Source organism: Orycteropus afer, unplaced genomic scaffold (assembly GCF_000298275.1).
Source record: "Orycteropus afer afer isolate SDZICR_OR568_19922 unplaced genomic scaffold, OryAfe1.0 scaffold00038, whole genome shotgun sequence".
In the NCBI taxonomy this organism is placed as follows: domain Eukaryota; kingdom Metazoa; phylum Chordata; class Mammalia; order Tubulidentata; family Orycteropodidae; genus Orycteropus; species Orycteropus afer.
Genome location: NW_006921625.1, coordinates 7,235,676 through 7,253,880, shown reverse-complemented (window position 1 = coordinate 7,253,880; position 18,205 = coordinate 7,235,676). Strand labels below are relative to the sequence as shown.

General features: G+C 48.1%; 1 protein-coding gene across 1 annotated transcript in view; it reads left to right on the top strand.

Annotated features, from left to right (window-relative positions):
- The first annotated feature begins 3,855 nt into the window (after window positions 1-3,855).
- Window positions 3,856-18,205, top strand: part of FANK1 (fibronectin type III and ankyrin repeat domains 1) — a 28,453-nt gene continuing 14,103 nt past the window's right edge. Inside the window, exons 1-2 of the mRNA XM_007936891.1 lie at window positions 3,856-4,214; window positions 15,202-15,326. Coding sequence (XP_007935082.1) covers window positions 3,856-4,214; window positions 15,202-15,326 — 484 coding nt within the window. The remainder of the gene's footprint in view (window positions 4,215-15,201; window positions 15,327-18,205) is intronic.

Below are 18,205 nucleotides of genomic sequence, written 5' to 3'. Positions count from 1 at the left end.
GAGGCTGAGATTCGTGTGGTTCATTAGTCCTTTGGTGTGTTCAAACTGCCGACCTTTTGGTTAAAAGTTGAGTGCTTAACCATTGTGCTACCAGGGATGCTTAGTAAAGAGCAAGGCATGAGAAATTCTTGTATACACCTGGGAGTGCTAGCTTCTCATTCCCCGTGTAAATCTACGATGAACATTTTTGTCTCCTCTGAAATTAGACATGAACTTAGGCTGTCTGCCCTCATTTCTGGTGTGATTCTCAGCCAGGTATCTTTGGAGCAGAAGTCCTGCCTGGCTCTTGGTGATGTGAGGAGTGATCTGTAGCAGTCCACTAGTCCTGGTCTTTGAACGGCTTTAAAGGGTTTTTGGCAGCGGGGGGAGAGGGGGATTGTTCAGCACCAGAAATGGTGTCGCTGTGTGAGGTTGAGTCATCATTCCATCCACGGGCCAGATTTGCTGACTCAGCTGCAGGGCCTGTGTCTGGCACATAGTAGGTGCTCACTGCTCCCCTTCCACATGGGTTAATTGGTATTTAGGACATTAGACTTCTCTGAGAATACCATGACCCTGTAAGAGCTACTAGCTGCCACTGAGTCACCTCTGACTCGCAGTGACCCTGTGTACAACAGAAGGAAATGCGAGCCAGTGTGTGCCAGCCTCACAGTCGCTGCTGTGTCTGAGCCCATCACCACGGCCACGGCGTCAGTCCGTCTCATTCATGGTCTTCCTCTTTGTCGCTGACCCTCTGCTTTACCAAGCATGATGACCTCCTCCAGAGACTGGTCCCTCCTGAGAACATGTCCAGAGGACTTGAGATGAAGTCTTACCAAGGTTGTTTTGCCTGTATGTCTCCCAAGACAGACGTGTCCGTTTTCTGGCAGTCTGTGGCATGTTAAGAGCAGTGCTAGTGTTTATTTTTATTATTACTTTAAAGAAGAATGTTTCAAGTATAACAGAATCACTGCAGGTAAATGGTGCACCCAGATGCACCATGTAGGCTTGGCATGTTAACATTTGCCCATACGTCTTCCATACTGTCCTTTTCCTCCTATCTGTCTCTCTTCATGCTCTTGCTTTCTCCCTCTGTCTTTGAAAATGGCCAAAACCCAAACCCACTGTCATCAAATTGATTCTGACCCAGCAACTCCTTAAGGGTTGGGTAGAACTGCCCCATAGTTTGCAAGGCTGTAAACTGTTATGGGTGCAGACTGCCTCCTCGTCTTCCCGTGGAGTGGCTGGAAAGTTCAAATCACTGAGCTTTGAGTTAGAAGCCCAGTGCTTTAACTGCTATGCCACCAGAGCGCCTTTTTGAAAATGAAGCCCCGTGAGTATCTGATAAGGCACTGTTCCCGCCCCGTTGTCCTCAGCCTCGTCCCTGACTCTGTTGAGGGAACATCATTCTTGTGATGTGTCCTCTCCCATCATGCTGCATCTCTGTGTGTATGAATGTTGGATAATGTTGTGTGGTTTGTGCTAAAATGTATGCCAGTGGTATAATAATGCGTTACATCCATTTGTGCTCTGTGGTGTTGACACATTTTTGAGATTTATCTATGTCTATGCCTATAGATACAGTTTATTTTAGCTGCTATATGGGATTCCACAGTGTAAAATATACCATGATTTATTTAGGTACATTATTTGTGTGCTTTAAATCACAAAAACACTTTGAAGAATTTTTTTTTTTTAAATTAGGATTTGGGTGAAGATTTACAGAGTAAATTCACTTTTCATACAGCAGTTCACATATACTTTGTCTCATGTCATTGACCAAAATTTACAATGCAGCAGCTCCCCTCCCACTTCCTGCCCATAGTTACCTCCTCTCAGTGTCCATCCCTTCATACTCTTCTGCACCCTGAGCTATCTCCCTGTGCATAAGCAGCCCTTCCTTCTCCCACGATTATTCTCTCCAGGGCGTGTGTCTGTTGTTGTTGTTGTTGTTGTTGTTATGTGCCGTCGAGTCGGCCCCGACTCATAGCGACCCCTCCTTGGGTTTCCGAGGCAGTTATCACTACGGAAGTAGGATTGCCCAACCTTCCTTCCGAGGAGTGGCTGGTGGGTATGAACCGTTTGAAGAATTTTTGACTCAGTCTTGAAGTTTGAATTCAAATTCAAATTTGTCTAATTCTAGCGGCCACATTTTCTTTAAATATTAGGAAAAGTAGCTTTGAGGCTGCCACCCAGTGTATCTCTATGACCTCAAAGTAAAGAAATTGGGGGTTGGGTTCTCCCTGCTCCTACTCTCTAGGGTGGCTTGGCAAGACCAAGGCCGCTCTGCTTTTCTCCACGGGGGCTTCACTGCAGGTGGGCCTGGGATCTGCCGAGAGCGGTGGGTCAGCTGCTGGGATGTGGGGACTTTGGTTCTTGGGAAGCACGAGACCTCTTCCTGAAAAACCAAAGTGGTACCTCAGTGACTTAGAGGTTCGAAAGGCATTCTCATGGTCCCAGCCCACAGAGAACTCACAATCTGGCAGAGGACGCAAAACTAACTTGAAACAGAACAACTGCATGCTAAACTACTCGGTTCCAACGTACCCTCCCCTTCACCCCCCAACGTTTTTCAGGGCTCTCCCTCCCACCAACACACACGATGGGATATTATGTATTTTTTGTGGATCTTGATTTCTCACTCAACACCTTATGGGAATCCTTTCAAAACACCTAGAATAGAATTAATTCATCTTAAAAAATGCTGCATAATACTCCATGTATGGATGTGTCATGGTTTATTTGGCCATTCCCTTACGATGAAAATGGTAGCAGCCGATGTCCTTGTGTGTGTGTCCCTGTGTGTATGGGGCTCTGATTTCTACAGGAGAGATTCCCAGGAGTAAGATGGCCGGAAAGAAGGGCATATATATTTCTAACTTTTAAAAATATTATTTTACTGTGCTTTCAGTAAAGGCTTACAACAGTTTAGGTTCCCCTTCAGCAATTGCTACATAAGTTGTTGAGTGATGTTGGTTTAAAAATATTATTCTACCATGTTTCCGGTGAAGGCTTACAACGGTTTGGGTTCCCGTTCAACAGTTTCTATACAAATTGTTGAGAGACGTTGGTTTCGTTCTTCACAGTGCGTGAGCGTTCTCGTCATTTTCCTGCTGATTGACCGTTTGTATTTTTGATCTCAGCGTTAGGTGCCATTGAGTCGGCTTTGACGCACAGCAAACCCAATTAGAACAGACAGAAGCACCGCCCGGCCCTGTGCCACCCTCACGCCATCGCTAGGCTGGAGCCGGTTGTTGCAGCCACAGCGTCAGTCCGTCTCGTTGAGGTCTTCCTCTTTTTTGCCGAGCCTCTGCTTTACCAAGCATGATGTCCTTCTCCGGGCACCGTTCTGACAGCGTGACCGAAGTATGAGAGACAAAGTCTGACCATTTGTACTTAGATGCTGCCCTGTTGCTTCCTCGAAAGACCGTCACTCCGGTTTCTCCACCACAGACACGCTGAGGGTATCTACTCCCTGCTTTGTTCTCGGACTGGATATGGAGTTAAGTGGATTTGTGTGACCACTTGAGGGTTGTGTTGACCATGGGGTCTGCTGTTTTGTGTGTCACTCACCTTTGCCTGGTTTGTTATTAGCCTTCTGGCTTTTGCTTGTCACTTTGTAGGAGCTGCTTATATGGAATTGATACCAACCCTTTGTCACGTAGGTTACAGATCCCTGGAACCGGTGCAGCATCTCTCTCTTGGTTTTGTTGCTAGCATCTGTACCAGCTGATTTTCTGGAAGATGGTAGCAGCACACTGCTGCTCACCTGCTCAAAGAGCAGCCTGACTAGTCTGACGTGTTGACCGACCCTAGGAGGGCCTGTCCGTGAAGCACGGTGTTGATAGGTGGGGTCCCGTCTGCTTGTGGAAGAACATGCCAGCTCCTGTACCAGTGGAATTCTGCTTCCTTTCAGCTTTGCAGGCATCAGGAAGGTGGACCCTGTGTATCCCTGATGTACGGGGAAGCCGTGGCTCGCTGAGCAGCCATAATGCACGCAGACAGCCCCTCTTCTTCATGGAAACGGTGCCTGACACACTGTATTGTTCTTTTGTAGAAATCACGCCACCCTCGAGGCCGCCTCCACCTGTTGTGGGCAAGGTGACTCATCACAGCATTGAACTGTACTGGGATCTGGAGAAGAAAATGAAGCGCCAAGGCCCTCAGGAGCAGTGGTTCAGGTTTTCCATTGAAGAGGAAGACCCCAAAATGCACACTTACGGTATCATTTATACGTAGGTGCAATGTCGAGTTGCCTCACATTTTGCTTAAATTTCCTGGTTAGTGAGAATGATCTCGGTTGTTCCCTGAGAAACCACTCCTTGCTGGAAGTTAAAGGAAAGAATGAGTCTGCGTTGTTTGCATTCATGCCCTTTATGAATGGTAACTTTTGGAAAATATGCATTAGCATTAAGTTCAAATCAAAGTCCTGACAGCTTTGAGAAAGGAGCTCTGGTGGCACAGTGCCTGAGACATTTGACCGCTGACCAGCAGACTGGGGGTTCAAACCCACCAGCCACTGCATGGAAGGGAGACTGGGCAATCTACTTGGTAAAAGATTTACCACCTCGGAAACCTAAAGGGGTTTGCTATGAATCAGAATTAACTTGATGGCAGTGAGTTTGTTTATACCTTTGAGAGACGCTTTGATTTCTGAAATTTTCAAATGGTATATTTTGAAAATCCAACAGGTAGAGACGGGATCAAAAGATGACTTGATAAAGCAGATGTTCAGGCTGTTTTGTTCCAGATATGGATGGAGGCCTGCATGTTTGACATGTGGCAATTCCTGACCTCATGTCATTCCATTGTCCTTTAGTCAACTCTGCCCAAGCAAACTGGCTGTCTCTGTCTTGACCTTGACCAGCCAAGCTAGTTCCGTGTCAGGATCTGTCTTGTTGATTTTGGTAGAATGCGTTTCCCTCTGTCTTTGGCTGGCTCCTTCACAGTGTTGACATGTCACTGGATCAGATATTGCCACCTCAGGGGCCATCTGAAGTACCTGTCCTTCCCCCAGGGGCATCCTCTGTCCCATGACCTTGATCTGTATGCTGCATATGCTCAGCTTGGAATCATTGTCCGTGTCTGCTTGTCACTTTCTGCCTTCCTACTGGTGTTGAGGAGTTGTGGTGCACATGGTGAAGCGCTCAGCTGCTTGCCAGAAGGCTGGTGGTTGGAGTCTACCCAGAGGTGCCTTGGAAGGAAGGCCTGGAGATGTACTTGCATGAAATCAGCCCCCATGCAGCACAGCAGTGTTCTGATACATGGGGGGTGCCATGAGTCAGGGTCAGAGCAATGGTAGCTGGTTCACTGGTGTATGAACTCGGTGAGAGGTGGGGATGACGCCTCCTGGCTTAACGCCCTGTCTCCAGCTCCCACACGTACCCGGCACCTAGCAGGCCTGCAGAAGCTGTGTTGGCTTGAATAAATGCATGGATGCGACAGGAATTATCAACAAGTCGGTCATTCCTGTTTATCCTTCACTTGAATTCTAACCCATTTTCCTGGCGGCCCCTCTGCTGCTCGCAGTGACCGTGTTGCTGTGAGATGCCGTGCGAGAGATGCAAGCGTGTTTCGTTTTTTTTTTTTTTTTTTTCCTTTTATTGTGATTTGGGTGAAGATTTACAGAGCAAATTCACTTTCCACACAGCAGTTCACATGTGCTTTGTCTCATGTCATTGATCACAGTTTACCACAATGCAACAGCTCCCCTCCCACTTCCTCCCCATAGTTACCTCTTCCCAGTGTCCATCCCTCCATACACTCCTGCCCCCTAAGCTATCTCCCTGTGCATAAGCAGCCCTTCTTTGTCCCATGATTGTTCTCTCCAAGGAGTGTATCTACTTGAGTTAAATGTTCAACTCATATGCCTGTATTTTGTTTGGCTGGAAACCACAGGTGTGGGTTCAATTCCAGACCCGAAGGGGCAGCTAGGGGCCATAGGCTCAGTGGTTCTACCAGGCTCTATCGGACCAGCAAATCTGGTCACCACCTTTTTTTTTTTTCTCCAAATGATTTTGAGTTTTGTTCCACATCGTTCTCCCTCTCTATCAAAGATGTGAGCGTGTTTCTTAATCTTTGTATATATTTGACGTTTTTCCACACTTTTTTTTTTTTTTTTAAACCTTTCCTTTCCTCCAAGTTAGTGTGTCTGCCCTGTAGTTAGTGGATTACCCTCCTTCCTCTCCCCACACCTTGTAACCATCACAGAATGTTTCTCTTTGTGTGACCCTTTTGACTTTGTGGTGGTCTCATACGGTGATCGTCCTCTGGTGACTGACGAACTTCACCCAGCTTGGTGGCCTCCAGGGCCGTCCCCACTGTAAGATGGTATGCAGAGTTGTCATCGTTCTTCAGCATTTGTAGTAGTCTGCTGTGAAGACCCAGGACTGTCTGTCCCCACAAGGGCAGTGGCATTGTGACAAGGGTGCTGAAGGCTGGGTATATATGAGGACTTACTGTTACCTAAATGATACGCCTGAACTTTGAGGAACAATTCTCTGTACTTTGAAAAAAAAAAAAAAAAATTAAGATAGTTACTACAACACAGTAATTCTTGGCCTGCCTGCTTAAAAATGTGACTTCTTTAATCGAGTCAAGTGTTACACTTTTTGGCAGTTCCTACCTAAAAAAACAAATTATGATATTACTATGGAGAAAGAAATACATCATTTCTTTCCCCCCATCTCTTTTGTCCCACTGGCTATGCTTGGGGCCTTGAGGGCCTGTTCTAGATACCCTCAGATTGCCTCTTTGCCTGCCTGCTTTGCTGGGTGGCTGTGAAGATGGCCTCACCTAGCAGAAGTCCAGCCACATGGACGGGCTCCTGCTGGAAGTGTCCGGTGTGCTGCATGCTTTCCCGGAGGTGTGAGTGCCATCAGGCCTGGAGAAGCCACGTGTGGATGGCGGCCGGCCTCGCCATCAGGCCTGGAGAAGGCATGCGCGGATGGTAGCCAGCCTTGCAGAGCCCACAGCGGTGCCTGAGACCTAAACCTCTGAGCTAGTGAGACACCTTGCTGGTGTGGAGTGGTGGCGCAGCCTAAACTTGACACTAGGTGGCAGGGTTAGACTGTGTTACTCCTGACCTCTTCTGCTCTGGGCCAGCACTTTATATAGGTTAGCATTGAAGCTAGACACTGTTTTCTTTTAACGGATGATCTAGAATAGGTGACATTGGGATTATGGCTTGAAGACCATCCCCTGATGTGTTGAAGAAATCAACACATCTACCGTTAGCCACCGGCCAGTCTTGAATTAGGAGTCATCTTTGGTATGATTGTGCCTCGTGGCTTCTCGCAGCCAGTCACCTGGTTCTGTGAGTTCTCCCTTTGCAAGATCCCTTCTGTGCCTCAGGGCATTGCTCTCTGCAGCCTCCCACATCAGGCTTGTGATGTGGGTGCTTGCAACGTCGCTTCCCCCTGCTGTAGCTAAGCACCGTTTCTGACTGGTTCACGGCTGCATCCCCAGGTCCTACAATGCTAGTCGATTTGTTGGTTGAATGGATTGGCCTTGTCCTCCTCTGCTTGCCTTCTCTCCCTTCATCCTGTTTGCTAAGTGAATTTTCTTTTTACTCTTCCTTTTGTCATGGGCTCTTCAGTGGGTCTCCTTGGCTTGCAGGATGAAGGTCAAGCCTCTTCAGGCCACATCTGATGCCTTCACAGATTTTCCCATACTCTGCCTCTAATGTCACCTCTTATTTCTGAGCACAGACCCTCCAACGTGATCTGCCTTCTTCGTTTTTTAATGTGTCTTGACTTTTTGGACACATGTGTTTAGCTGTTTTCCCTGTTCAGAATGAAGTTTCCCTCACCATCAGGCCTGGAGGAGGCGTGCGGATGGCGGTCAGCCTTGCAGTCAGCCCATCCTTTCTTTTGCTTATCCTTCCTTTTGCTTATCCTTCAGGCCCAAGTGAGAGTCTGCCTCCATTGAGAAGCTCCCCTCTGGTGTCTCATCTCCTCCCTCTGAACTCCTGTGGCAGTTGCTGTCCTTATCGTGCACTTGTCGGCCCACTGTGCTAATCCATCTAATGAGGGCCTTGCTGTTTTCACTGATCCTCCACTCTTGCGAGCATGATGTCCTTCTCCAGGGACTGGTCCTTCCTGATACCATGTCCAAAGGAGATTACAGGAGTCTTCCCATCCTTGCTTTCAAGGAGCATTCTAGCCAGAATGTACTTCTTCCAAGACAGATTGCTTCCTCCTTCTGGTTGTCCATGGTACCTTCGGTATTCTTTGTCAATACCATAATTCAAAGGCATCAATTCTTCAGTCTTCCTTCTGGTTGACCAGCTTTCATACACTTACAAGGTGGGTGAAAATACCATGGCTTGAGTCAAGCACATCTTAGTCTGTCCTCAAAGTAACATGTTTCCTTTTTGACACTTTACAGAGGCCTTTTGCCTGATGCAACACGTGATTCAGTTTCTTGGCTACTGCTTCCTTGGGTGTTGACTATGGATCTAAGTAAAAGGAAATCCTTGACAACTTCAAATTTTGTTAATTATGATGTTGCTTATTGGTCTGGTTGTGAAGATTTTTGTTTTCTTTATGTTCAAGTGTAATCCATCCTGGACACTGTAGTCTTTGTTCTTCATCAGTTAAGTGCTTCAAGTCCACTTACAATGTGGTGGTGGTGTTAGGTGCCATCAAATCAACTCCAACTCATAGCGACCCTGCGTACCACAGAACAAAACACTGCCTGGTCCTGTGACATCCTCACAATCCTTGCTGTGCTTGAGCCCTTCTTTGTGGCCATTGTGCCAGTCCATCTTGTTGAGGGTCTTCTCCTTTTGCACTCACCCTCTGCTTTACCAACCATGATATCTTTCTACAGGGACTGGTGCCTTCTGCCAACATGACCAAAGTAGGTGGGACAAAGTCTGGCCATTCCACTATGGAAGTAGATTGCCCAACCTTCCTTCTGAGGAGTGGCTGGTGGGTTTGAACTGTCAGCCTGCTGGTTAGCAGTCAAATGCCTTAGGCACTATGAACCAATCACCAGTAATTATCAATGCATCTTGGTTGCATGTTTGGTCAATTTCTGACTGCAGAAGTTGGTAAATATCTTCAATTTACTCACCTTTGGTTTTGGTAGTTGGCACATAAACCTGCATAGTGGTAGTTGTAACTGGTCTTCCTTGTAGGCTTATGGACATTTTCCTATCACTGTCAGCATTGTGTATTTCAGGATAGATCTTGACATTTTCTTTTTGACAGTGTGATGCCAGTCCTCTGGAATTTGTCATTCCTGGCATAGTAGACCATATGATTTTCTGGTTCAAAATGGCCAATACCAGAGCTCACTAATGCTTAGGATATCAATCTTTATGTGTTCAATTTCATTTTTGACAACTCCTAATTTTCTTAGATTCGTACTCTGTACATTCCATGTTCCCATTATTAATGGACATTTGCAGCTGTTCTCATTTTGAGTTGTGCTCCATCAGCAAATGAAAGTCCCAGAACTTTTACTCCATCCACGTTACTAAGGTTGACTCTACTTTGAGGAGGCAGCTCTTCCCCTGTCATATTTTGAGTGCTTTCCAACCTGATGGGCTCATCTTGCAGCACTGTATCAGTGTTCCACTGGTATTCATGAGGTTTTCCCTTTAAAAACAAACAAACTGAACTCATTGCTGTCAAGTCAAATCTGACTCATAGCGATCCCTCCTTGGGTTTAGGTGATATCTCTATGGAAGTAGATTGTCCAGATTTCCCATTCTTCTTTTTCAGGAGTGGCTGGTGGGTTTGAACCACCAGCCTTCTGGTTAGCAGTCAAATGCCTTAGGCATTATGCCACCAGAGCTCCCACGATGGTGATAAATACTAAAGAGAGAAATCCTAGGAAGAGTTGGGGCCTGGGGTGGAGGTGAGGAAAGTTTCTGAGAAGGTAACTTCTGAATAAAGACCTGAAGCAAGTGAGGGGTAGCTAGAGCTTTGGGAATTCTTGGAGGAAGACCATTCCAGGAAGAGGAAATAGCAAGTGCAAAGCCTTGAGGTAGGAGTGGCATAGTAGACCACTACTATGTATACTAGTAGTACATCTGCACACTCATAGTGTGCCTAGTGTATTCCAGGGACATGGGGAGGAGATAAAGAAGGAACAGAGGAGGTCATGGGGAGGTAACACTAGTGTCTTAAAACAAAAAAACCAAACTCACTGCCATAGAGTTGATTCCAACTCATAGAAGACCCCCTTTGGGTTTTGAGGTAGTAAATATTTGGTGGGTTATCAAAAGAACTTTCCATTAGTGTGTTGTGGGGTATCAAAAGAACTTTGAGAGAGAGAGATGGGGAATGCCATTGGAGACTGTTAGGCTGGGTAGGAGGCATGGTTTCATGAGCATCACTGTGGCTTCTGAGTTGAGGCTGCAAGGAGGACTGATGAGGAGGCATTTGCAGTAACTTAGGCTAGAGAAAATGGACCAGAGTGGGAGAAGCAGTTGAATTCAGGTTATATTTTAAAGATAGATTTGAAAAAATTGGTGGTGGACCAGATAAGAGATGAGAGAAGAGGATGGTCAAGGGTTATATAATAGCCAGGACAGACCAAGCTAAGCTGCATTAACCATCAGTTGTGAAGTCTCAGTGGCTGACAATAAGAGTGGCTCGTTTCTCACACGATGTCAAATATCTTGTGTGTGTGGGCCATTGCACCAGTTCCACATTATCTTCACTCCATGGCCCAGGCTGATGGTGCAGCCTCTGGAATGTTGCCAGTCACATGGGCAGAGGGGAGGAGGGCATGGCACACTCTTTCTTGATGTTCCCACCCAGAATGGGCATATATGTTATTGCTCAAAGTGAGTCATGGCTGTCTGAGTCCACGGGGGCAGAGATGTAGAATCGGGGGAGGAACAGCCAGTAAGCCAGGCTTGGCAGCCACCAAGCCTGTTGGCCTGAGGAACCAGAGCAACAAAGATGGGAAGACTGCAAGTGGATTCGAAGGTCCAGCTGGACTATTAGACATCCAAGTGGAGATGTCAAGGAGGCAGTTGGAGAAGGAGGAACCTGGGGAGAGGTCTGGTCTGGAGAGACAAATGCTGTGGTTATCAGTGTGACACTGGACTGGAACACAGGCTGATGAGAATAAATAGAGGAGAAATCTGGTGACACACAGTCCATGGGTGTTCTGACATTTGGTTTGTTTTGTCTTCCATCAGCTCTTGTATCAAATATTTGCTGATGGATGATAACAAAAATAAGGGTATGTTTTACATTCTTGAGTATTTTCCTCTACTGTAGAAATAATTCTAAGATTCTTGGTCACCTTATTGAGGCGGTGTTAAGTTGTGCTTCTCCATAGGGTTCTGAGTTACTTTGGTCAGTCATCCCTGTCTGTGCTATAAACTGTGAAGTACTCCAATGGACAAGGAGTCCTGGTAGTTCAGTGGTTAACTGCTTAGTTGCTAACTTGAAAAGTAGGCAGTTCAAATGTACCCAGTGGCTCTGAAGGGACAAAGACCTGATGACCTGCTCCCGTAAAGATCACTAGAAAACCAGGCTATAAAACCAGATGGGGTGTTTCTACTCTGCAATATGAGGTCACTATGAGTTGAAATAGACTTGACAGCACCTAATGACAACACTGCCACCACCCAGTGGGCAGTTGTGTCCCAGGACCCTCCTTTGTCTCAGTATTCTCCATGGGGGCCATCTCTGTTGATGATGTGAGACTTTCCAGCCCCAGAATAAGACTAATTCATTCGACTGACAAGTACGCTAGACAGTTGTGTAGGAACCAGTTAGAATATGCAGCTGACGTTCCAGTGGGAGGAAATGCTACTTCCTAAGGACAGATGTGCTCAGTAACATGTTTTCTAAAACAATTGTTATTTCCCTTTCTAAACCTTAAGAAGGTGCTGTTGGCTTCAGCGTGATCTTAGGATATTTAGTGATACTGGACATTATTGAGGTACTTCTGGTTTTGTTTTAGTCTACATCTTTGTGACGTCTTTGCCACATGGCATCAAATTCCTTTGGGGCTTCGATATTCTAGTTCTCTTCAGGTTCTTGGAGACCTTGTTAGATGCTACAAATTGTTGGGGATTCAGTTTCTACGGTTCATATATCTAAGGATTCAAGGACCTGTGTTCAGTTACAGTAAAATCTGCTGGTTCATGGGAGAATGATTTTGTGCCAGGCGAATAGATTTTGGGCTGTTATGTTGCTACAGCCCATCACAGTTTCTTGAACATTTACCTCGGCTTTCAGGGCTTTTCTTTGACAGTAAAGGTATTCATATCTATTTCTAACATGTCTGTTTCCTTGGTTTCTTGATTCAAACGTTCTTGGTTTCTTTTCATGCTACTGGTGTCATTTCTTCATTGCCTTTTGCAAAAAGGGCATGGAATCGGTATCTTCTGACCTCCTTTAATGTCACAAGAAGAAGACAGAATTGCCATCAGCAGCCTAAGTCTTATGAGTCCAGACAGGCCACCACCCTCCAGCCTTTGTGCCAACTCTGATGTGAACCATCTCTCCCACAGCACTCCTCCTCTGCTGGGTTTGATAATTCATTGAAATGGGCACACAGAACTCACAGACAATACTCATGATTATGGGGTTTATTAGGGAAGTAACAGGCTACAATTCAGATTCAGGAACACGCTCAGGATACAGTTCTTCCATCAGGACAGTCTCCCCTCAGCTATGCCCTCAGGCACACCTCTCTGCCCCTTGCCTCTCAGTCTGGCCTCTGCCCTGCTCGGGTGAGTATTATAAAGCTCTTTTAGCTCTCCTGATAGGCATGCCTAGGTGCAGCCCACTCTGCCAGCAAGCCTCCTGCCCAAGGACACTCAGCTTTCTCTCTCCGTGGGCTGGCAAGCCTGCTGCTCTGTCTCGTGTCTCTTGCTTGTCTCTGCTGGCTGGCCGGCCATCTTTCTGCCGAGGATGTCCAGTGCAGGGATCCCCGGTCCAAGGATGTGCTTCAATCCACTCTGGCTCTTCTTTCTTGATGGCAGTGATATCCCCCTTCTGCCTGTATGAGGGTTCACTTTAAGCCTAGCTGAATAACGAAACTAACCAATCCCCACGTTGGAGTTCAGTACACCTTATTTGTGTGGTTCCACACCCACAAGGTGCCAGATTATTTACGTTACTCACAAGCTATCCAATTTCCTTATGTTTGTATAGCCCCACCCAGTCATCTGGTGGGAGTCAAAGACCATGGCTAGAAGTGCCATCCAAGTAATTCATTGCGCCACACTTTCTTACAATTTCTTTTTGACGACACAATGCATAGGTTACCTGTTGTTATGTAACAGACCACCCACAACAGAGAGGCTTACAGCAAAACAGTCAGGTGTTTGCTCCTGACTCTGAAATTTGAGCAGGCTTATCCTGGCTTCCCTGTAGTGTCTGCCTGAGGAAGCTCTACTGGGACCGGAGTCCCAAGAGGCTTCACTCCTCTCTGTCTGATGCCTTGGCAAGCGTGACCAGGCCAGCTATGGGCTGACTAGGCTGTGGCTTCTCTCTTCACTGTCTCTCATCCTCCAGGGCCCCTCTTACCAAGTGACCACTCTGTCTAGTAGGGTAGCTGAACTTTACATGGTGGCTGCCTCCCAAGAGAGCAAAGGTGGAAGCTTCCAGGTATCTTGAGGGCCAGTCCCAGACCTCACACAGCACCACTTCTGCCACATCCCACCTGCTCAAGGTGGGGAGGACGTGGACGTGCAGGTGTGGGAGGGCTTGTCAGAGGCCAACTTCACGGTCCTGGCCTGTCTCTCAGCTCTCTGTTAGAGCCATAGCTAAGAAGTCATCTTAGATTTTAGGGCCTGAAGTAATTGGTGACATGAAAAAGGCCTCAGAGTGTCCACTTTGTTTCAAAGACTGAGAGTCTTTATAAATATTTCCCAGTTCTCAAAATGATTTTCTGTCTTCAGATCTACCTGAGACTCCTCTCATAGGAACTCATGTCCAGTCTCGCCTGGTCTGATCTGTCTCCAGTCTCCTCGGCCACCCTTCACACTCACCGGAGTAGACAGTGCTGCTCCCTGGGTGTCCCGTGTCCTTCCAATTCAGCATTGTTTCTCGTGCTATGCCTGTTATTATCTTCACCCCCCATCTGTCTGCCTGGGAAATCTTTACCCGTAGGTGAGGGAAGTGCCTCACCTCATCTCATTCCCACTTAACATTGGGGCCCCACCCCTGGAAGACACTCTCCTGGGCTCTCCCTGCCTTCTACTCACTCCTCACAGTGGAGGGGAGTTACTTACCTGCTGGATGAGTTTGGGAGAAGGGACTTGCAAACCTTCCTGGGCTCTCCTTGGGAGAGATTTGTGCCCCCAGGTCCAGCCTCGTGTCTGCTGTCCAGCGATGCACTTGGCTTGCGCTTGCTCTGCTGGGACAGACGGTGGTTTTTGGGGTCTGGGAGTCGGGTCACATCATGGACAGTGAGGAGTTAGCTTGTTCACCTGGCCCAGGTTCACAGCCATGCTCTCAGTGGGGCTTCAGCGGGAATGATGCTGACTCCAGCACTGTCATTTCAGCTCAGCTCTGTCATTTCCTCACTGTCCCCGATGGCCCTCTCTTCTTGCCACACCATGAGCAGAAGGCAGGGTCACTCACCGCTGATAGGGTCATCTCGACCCTGAGCTGGTCCAGGGCTGCATCCCCATTATATGCAGGACCTCGCAAGCCTTGGGCACTAGTGTGTGTGAGTGTGTGTGTGTGTGTATGTGTTGAGTTGCATGGACTGGAGTTAATGTGTAACTGTTGAGGCTGCATGTAAACATTGAAAGATCAGTTGGGACCTCAAAGCATGGTTTGATCATGGGGGTGGGTGGTGCTCTGCAAGAAGGAAAAACCAGAAAGAACAGGGAAAACAATGGTGGTGGACCCCAACTCCAGGGAGCTGTGGAGAGGGTCCTGAAGAGAGGTGACCAAGGACTGTATTGGGCATTGAGGCTGGAAATAGGGCCACCCAAAATCCCTCAAAAATCAAGCCTCTGAGGTACAAAGAAAGAACAGTTTAGATAAAGGATTGGAAAAGGAATACCTGGGTTTCAGGTAGCTGCCAGACAGGATTTTGGGCAGCAAAGGGACGTTGAGGTTCTGGCAGCCCTGGGAAATGGATGTAGCTTGGGGGATCCCTCAAGAGACCTGTTGTCCTAGAAGCACATCAAGTCGCAGCTAGGCCCCTGAGACCACTGCCCTTGTAACACTTGGCCGGGGCCCACGACTTAGCATCTGTGTGATCAGCTCGGTGTCTTCCTCCACATAGGGGATACGCGACAAAGCACGTCGTGGAAGGTCTAGAGCCCAGGACGCTCTACCGGTTTCGACTGAAGGTCACCAGCCCCTCTGGAGAATACCAGTACAGCCCAGTCGTCATGGTGTCCACGACCAGTGAGTATCTTAAAGCCCCTCAGGATGAATGAGGGTGACGAGCTGCCCAGGGCCAAGTCTTGCTTTGACGTGGCAGTGCTGGATTAAAGCTGTTCCATTTTTAAACACTGTGATGAGATAGCTTCCCGGGTAGGTCTTGCCACCACACAAGGGGACTCTAATTGCGCTTCAGTGAATGACGAGAGCCAGGGTTGTCATGTTACATAGTGTCCGTTTGGGACACGAGGGTAGAGTCGCTTTGCTTAGGAAATGGGCCAAAGGGGTGTGGCCAGATGAGCGTCTCCATGTGAGGAGTCAGGCCACCTGTTTGGTTGGCTTTAGGTGAGGAGGATTATGTAGGATTTTGTCCCTTTTGGATGACTTCACTACATGCGGCATGACACGACACACATGTCTGATTCCCGGGGATACTGGGAGGAAGGCAGGATTCCCGTTAATTCTTCCACTCAAGACAAAACCTGGCAGAGGGGAGAGAGCCCCACAGGGGGGTGATATTCAGAAGAGGCTGCCCACAGAGCCCCTGAGCAGACCTCACACCAGTTCATTTACAGGGTGCAAGTATTTTCCGTAACCTGCATTTTAAAAGATCTTAAAGATATTTGTGTCCACTTTGTGTCCATTTTTGAGATGGAATGTTGGAAAGACTCAAATGGCCAGGAAGATCCCTGCTGAGCGCCCCTGCAGGTGTTGACCAGTCCATTTTGGGTGCACAGTGGAAAGCTTCCTCGAACAAGTAAAAACATCTGAAAGTTCTGTTGAGTGTGGTGTTTGGCTTGCATCTTGCATGTATTTTCTGTGGATTCCAGTTGTCTCGTAGGCCTGTGTGCACGGAAATTTTGCTGTGGATTAGAGATGATTCCGATTTTGCATTAGCCCATAACATCTTCAGTCGGAAAACAGGGCATTAGGGGATGGGGTCTCAGTTTAGCAAACTGAGAATGTTGAGTTAGAGCTGAGAGTGCGGCTCTCAACCCTCCCAGGTGATGCTCCACCCAGGAAGTGGTCAGAGAAGAGTTCTGACGAGGCCGGTTAAATGAGGGCAATGCAGATCAGAAAAGAGGGCTCTTTCTCACCATGACTTTCGGGAGTTTTGATGCTAAGGGAAAGAGGCCAACCAGCAGAAGCTGAGTGAGTTCTTTGTGTGTTGAGGACGCCCAGGTGAGGGTCATGTGTCTGGGCAGGCTCTTAGCTCTGCCGGGGAGCTACTGCTCTCCTAGGCTATTGTCTCATTTATCGTTTCCAAAGCGGCCCCCTTAAGGAGGCAGAGCACGCTGAACAAAGACTTATAAATACACACGTTCAACAAAACAAGGGAAGAGCTGCTGTGGGCCGATCATTTGCGTTGGTTTGAAAGTGTTTTAATGAATCATAGAGGCATGTACTTTGTTTGAATAGAGGATGTTCTGCCTTTAAAATTCGTTCTTACTTCCAGGTAAAGTCCAGGAGACTATTGCTTAAACTAGACATGCAGTTTTAATCAGTGGGGCCTTGAAAGAAAGAAAAACAGCTGCTGCTTATTAATTGGCAAATATCTTCCCCCAGTGAGCTCAGCATTTATTCACAACTTTGATAGAGATTTAAAGGCCACCCAGGGAGCTGTTCTCACGATACCATCCGCTGCCGCACATCTGAGCGCAGCGGCCTCTTAGCGGAACAATGCTTCCCGTGGACCACTCTGCCCTCACGTGGTGCTGGGATGTGGGTGTCCCCCTCACCGCTGAGCCCCACCCAGGGTAGCAGGCCTTCCCCGGCGTCTGTGTGTGGGCACCTCCCGCAGGCAGGGCCGTTTAATGCTTGGAATTGTAGCGCTCAGGGTGACTCTAGAAGCACAAATGCACAGAGGGACGGTGCTGCCGTTTCTGTGTGGCGTTGCACTCCTCGATGGCAGTGCCTTGGGCTGGGCCCGCAGTCTCGGAGGACTTGGGCAGGAGGAGAGGAGCGTCCTGTCCGCTCTGGCGTTTGCCGTGTTCCTTGTGCCGCCTCCTGTAGCGGGCAGAGGAGGGAGAGCTGTGTGCCAGGACACGGGGCTCTCCGCTTGTTTTCCTCCTCTGCTCGTGCCGGCCGTGGGGCGTTGTGGGCCTGAGCTGATCCGGGTGTTCCCGTGCTCCTCCTCGGTGCCTGGGGCCTGGGCGTGGGGTGAGGAGGACTCCCAAGTTAATGCCGAGAAAGGCGCCCCCCGCGTGGCTTCCTTTTGCTGAGGTTCAGCAAGCAGGGAATGATGACCATGTCTGCTGCTTCCCCCTCTGTGAGGAAGTCACCTTTGTCCTCAGTGATTCGAGCGCCGGTTATCTCTTACAGAAGTAGGAACAGGCAAAATGTTTATTTGAATTAGATCACAATATCAAAATGCCCCAGTCTTTGAGGCAAACAGTCCTCTAGTGGTAAGCACGTGGTGAGTTCACCCCGTTTTCTGATCTGCATGCTGCAGAGCTTCCTGGTAGGGTGGCTGGGAGCAGTGCCCTGTGGGGGAGCCTTGCCAGGCAGCTAGGACCAGGGCATGGGATGCAGGTGGTCGGGGCAGAAACAGGGTTTAGAAAGCCCCTTAAAATCCCAGAAGGCAGCACTTTGCTGAAGTTGCGTGGGCATCCCCTTTCATTAAGCAGGCTGGGGGTGCCGGAGGTATTTTTATTTAAAATGTTTGTTGGTATTCAGAATGTAAAGAAAATGGAAGCCCCTAGTGAATTGGTCAGCATCGTCAATTAAACCATCAACAGAGAGGCGTGTCCCCTCCAAGCAGCGTGGCCTTGAGCGCTGGTGCTGCCTGGTACTAGCTGCTCTGGTACTAGCTGCTCTGGTACTAGCTGCTCTGGTACTAGCTGCTCTGGTACTAGCTGCTCTGGTACTAGCTGCTCTGGTACTAGCTGCCTGGTACTAGCTGC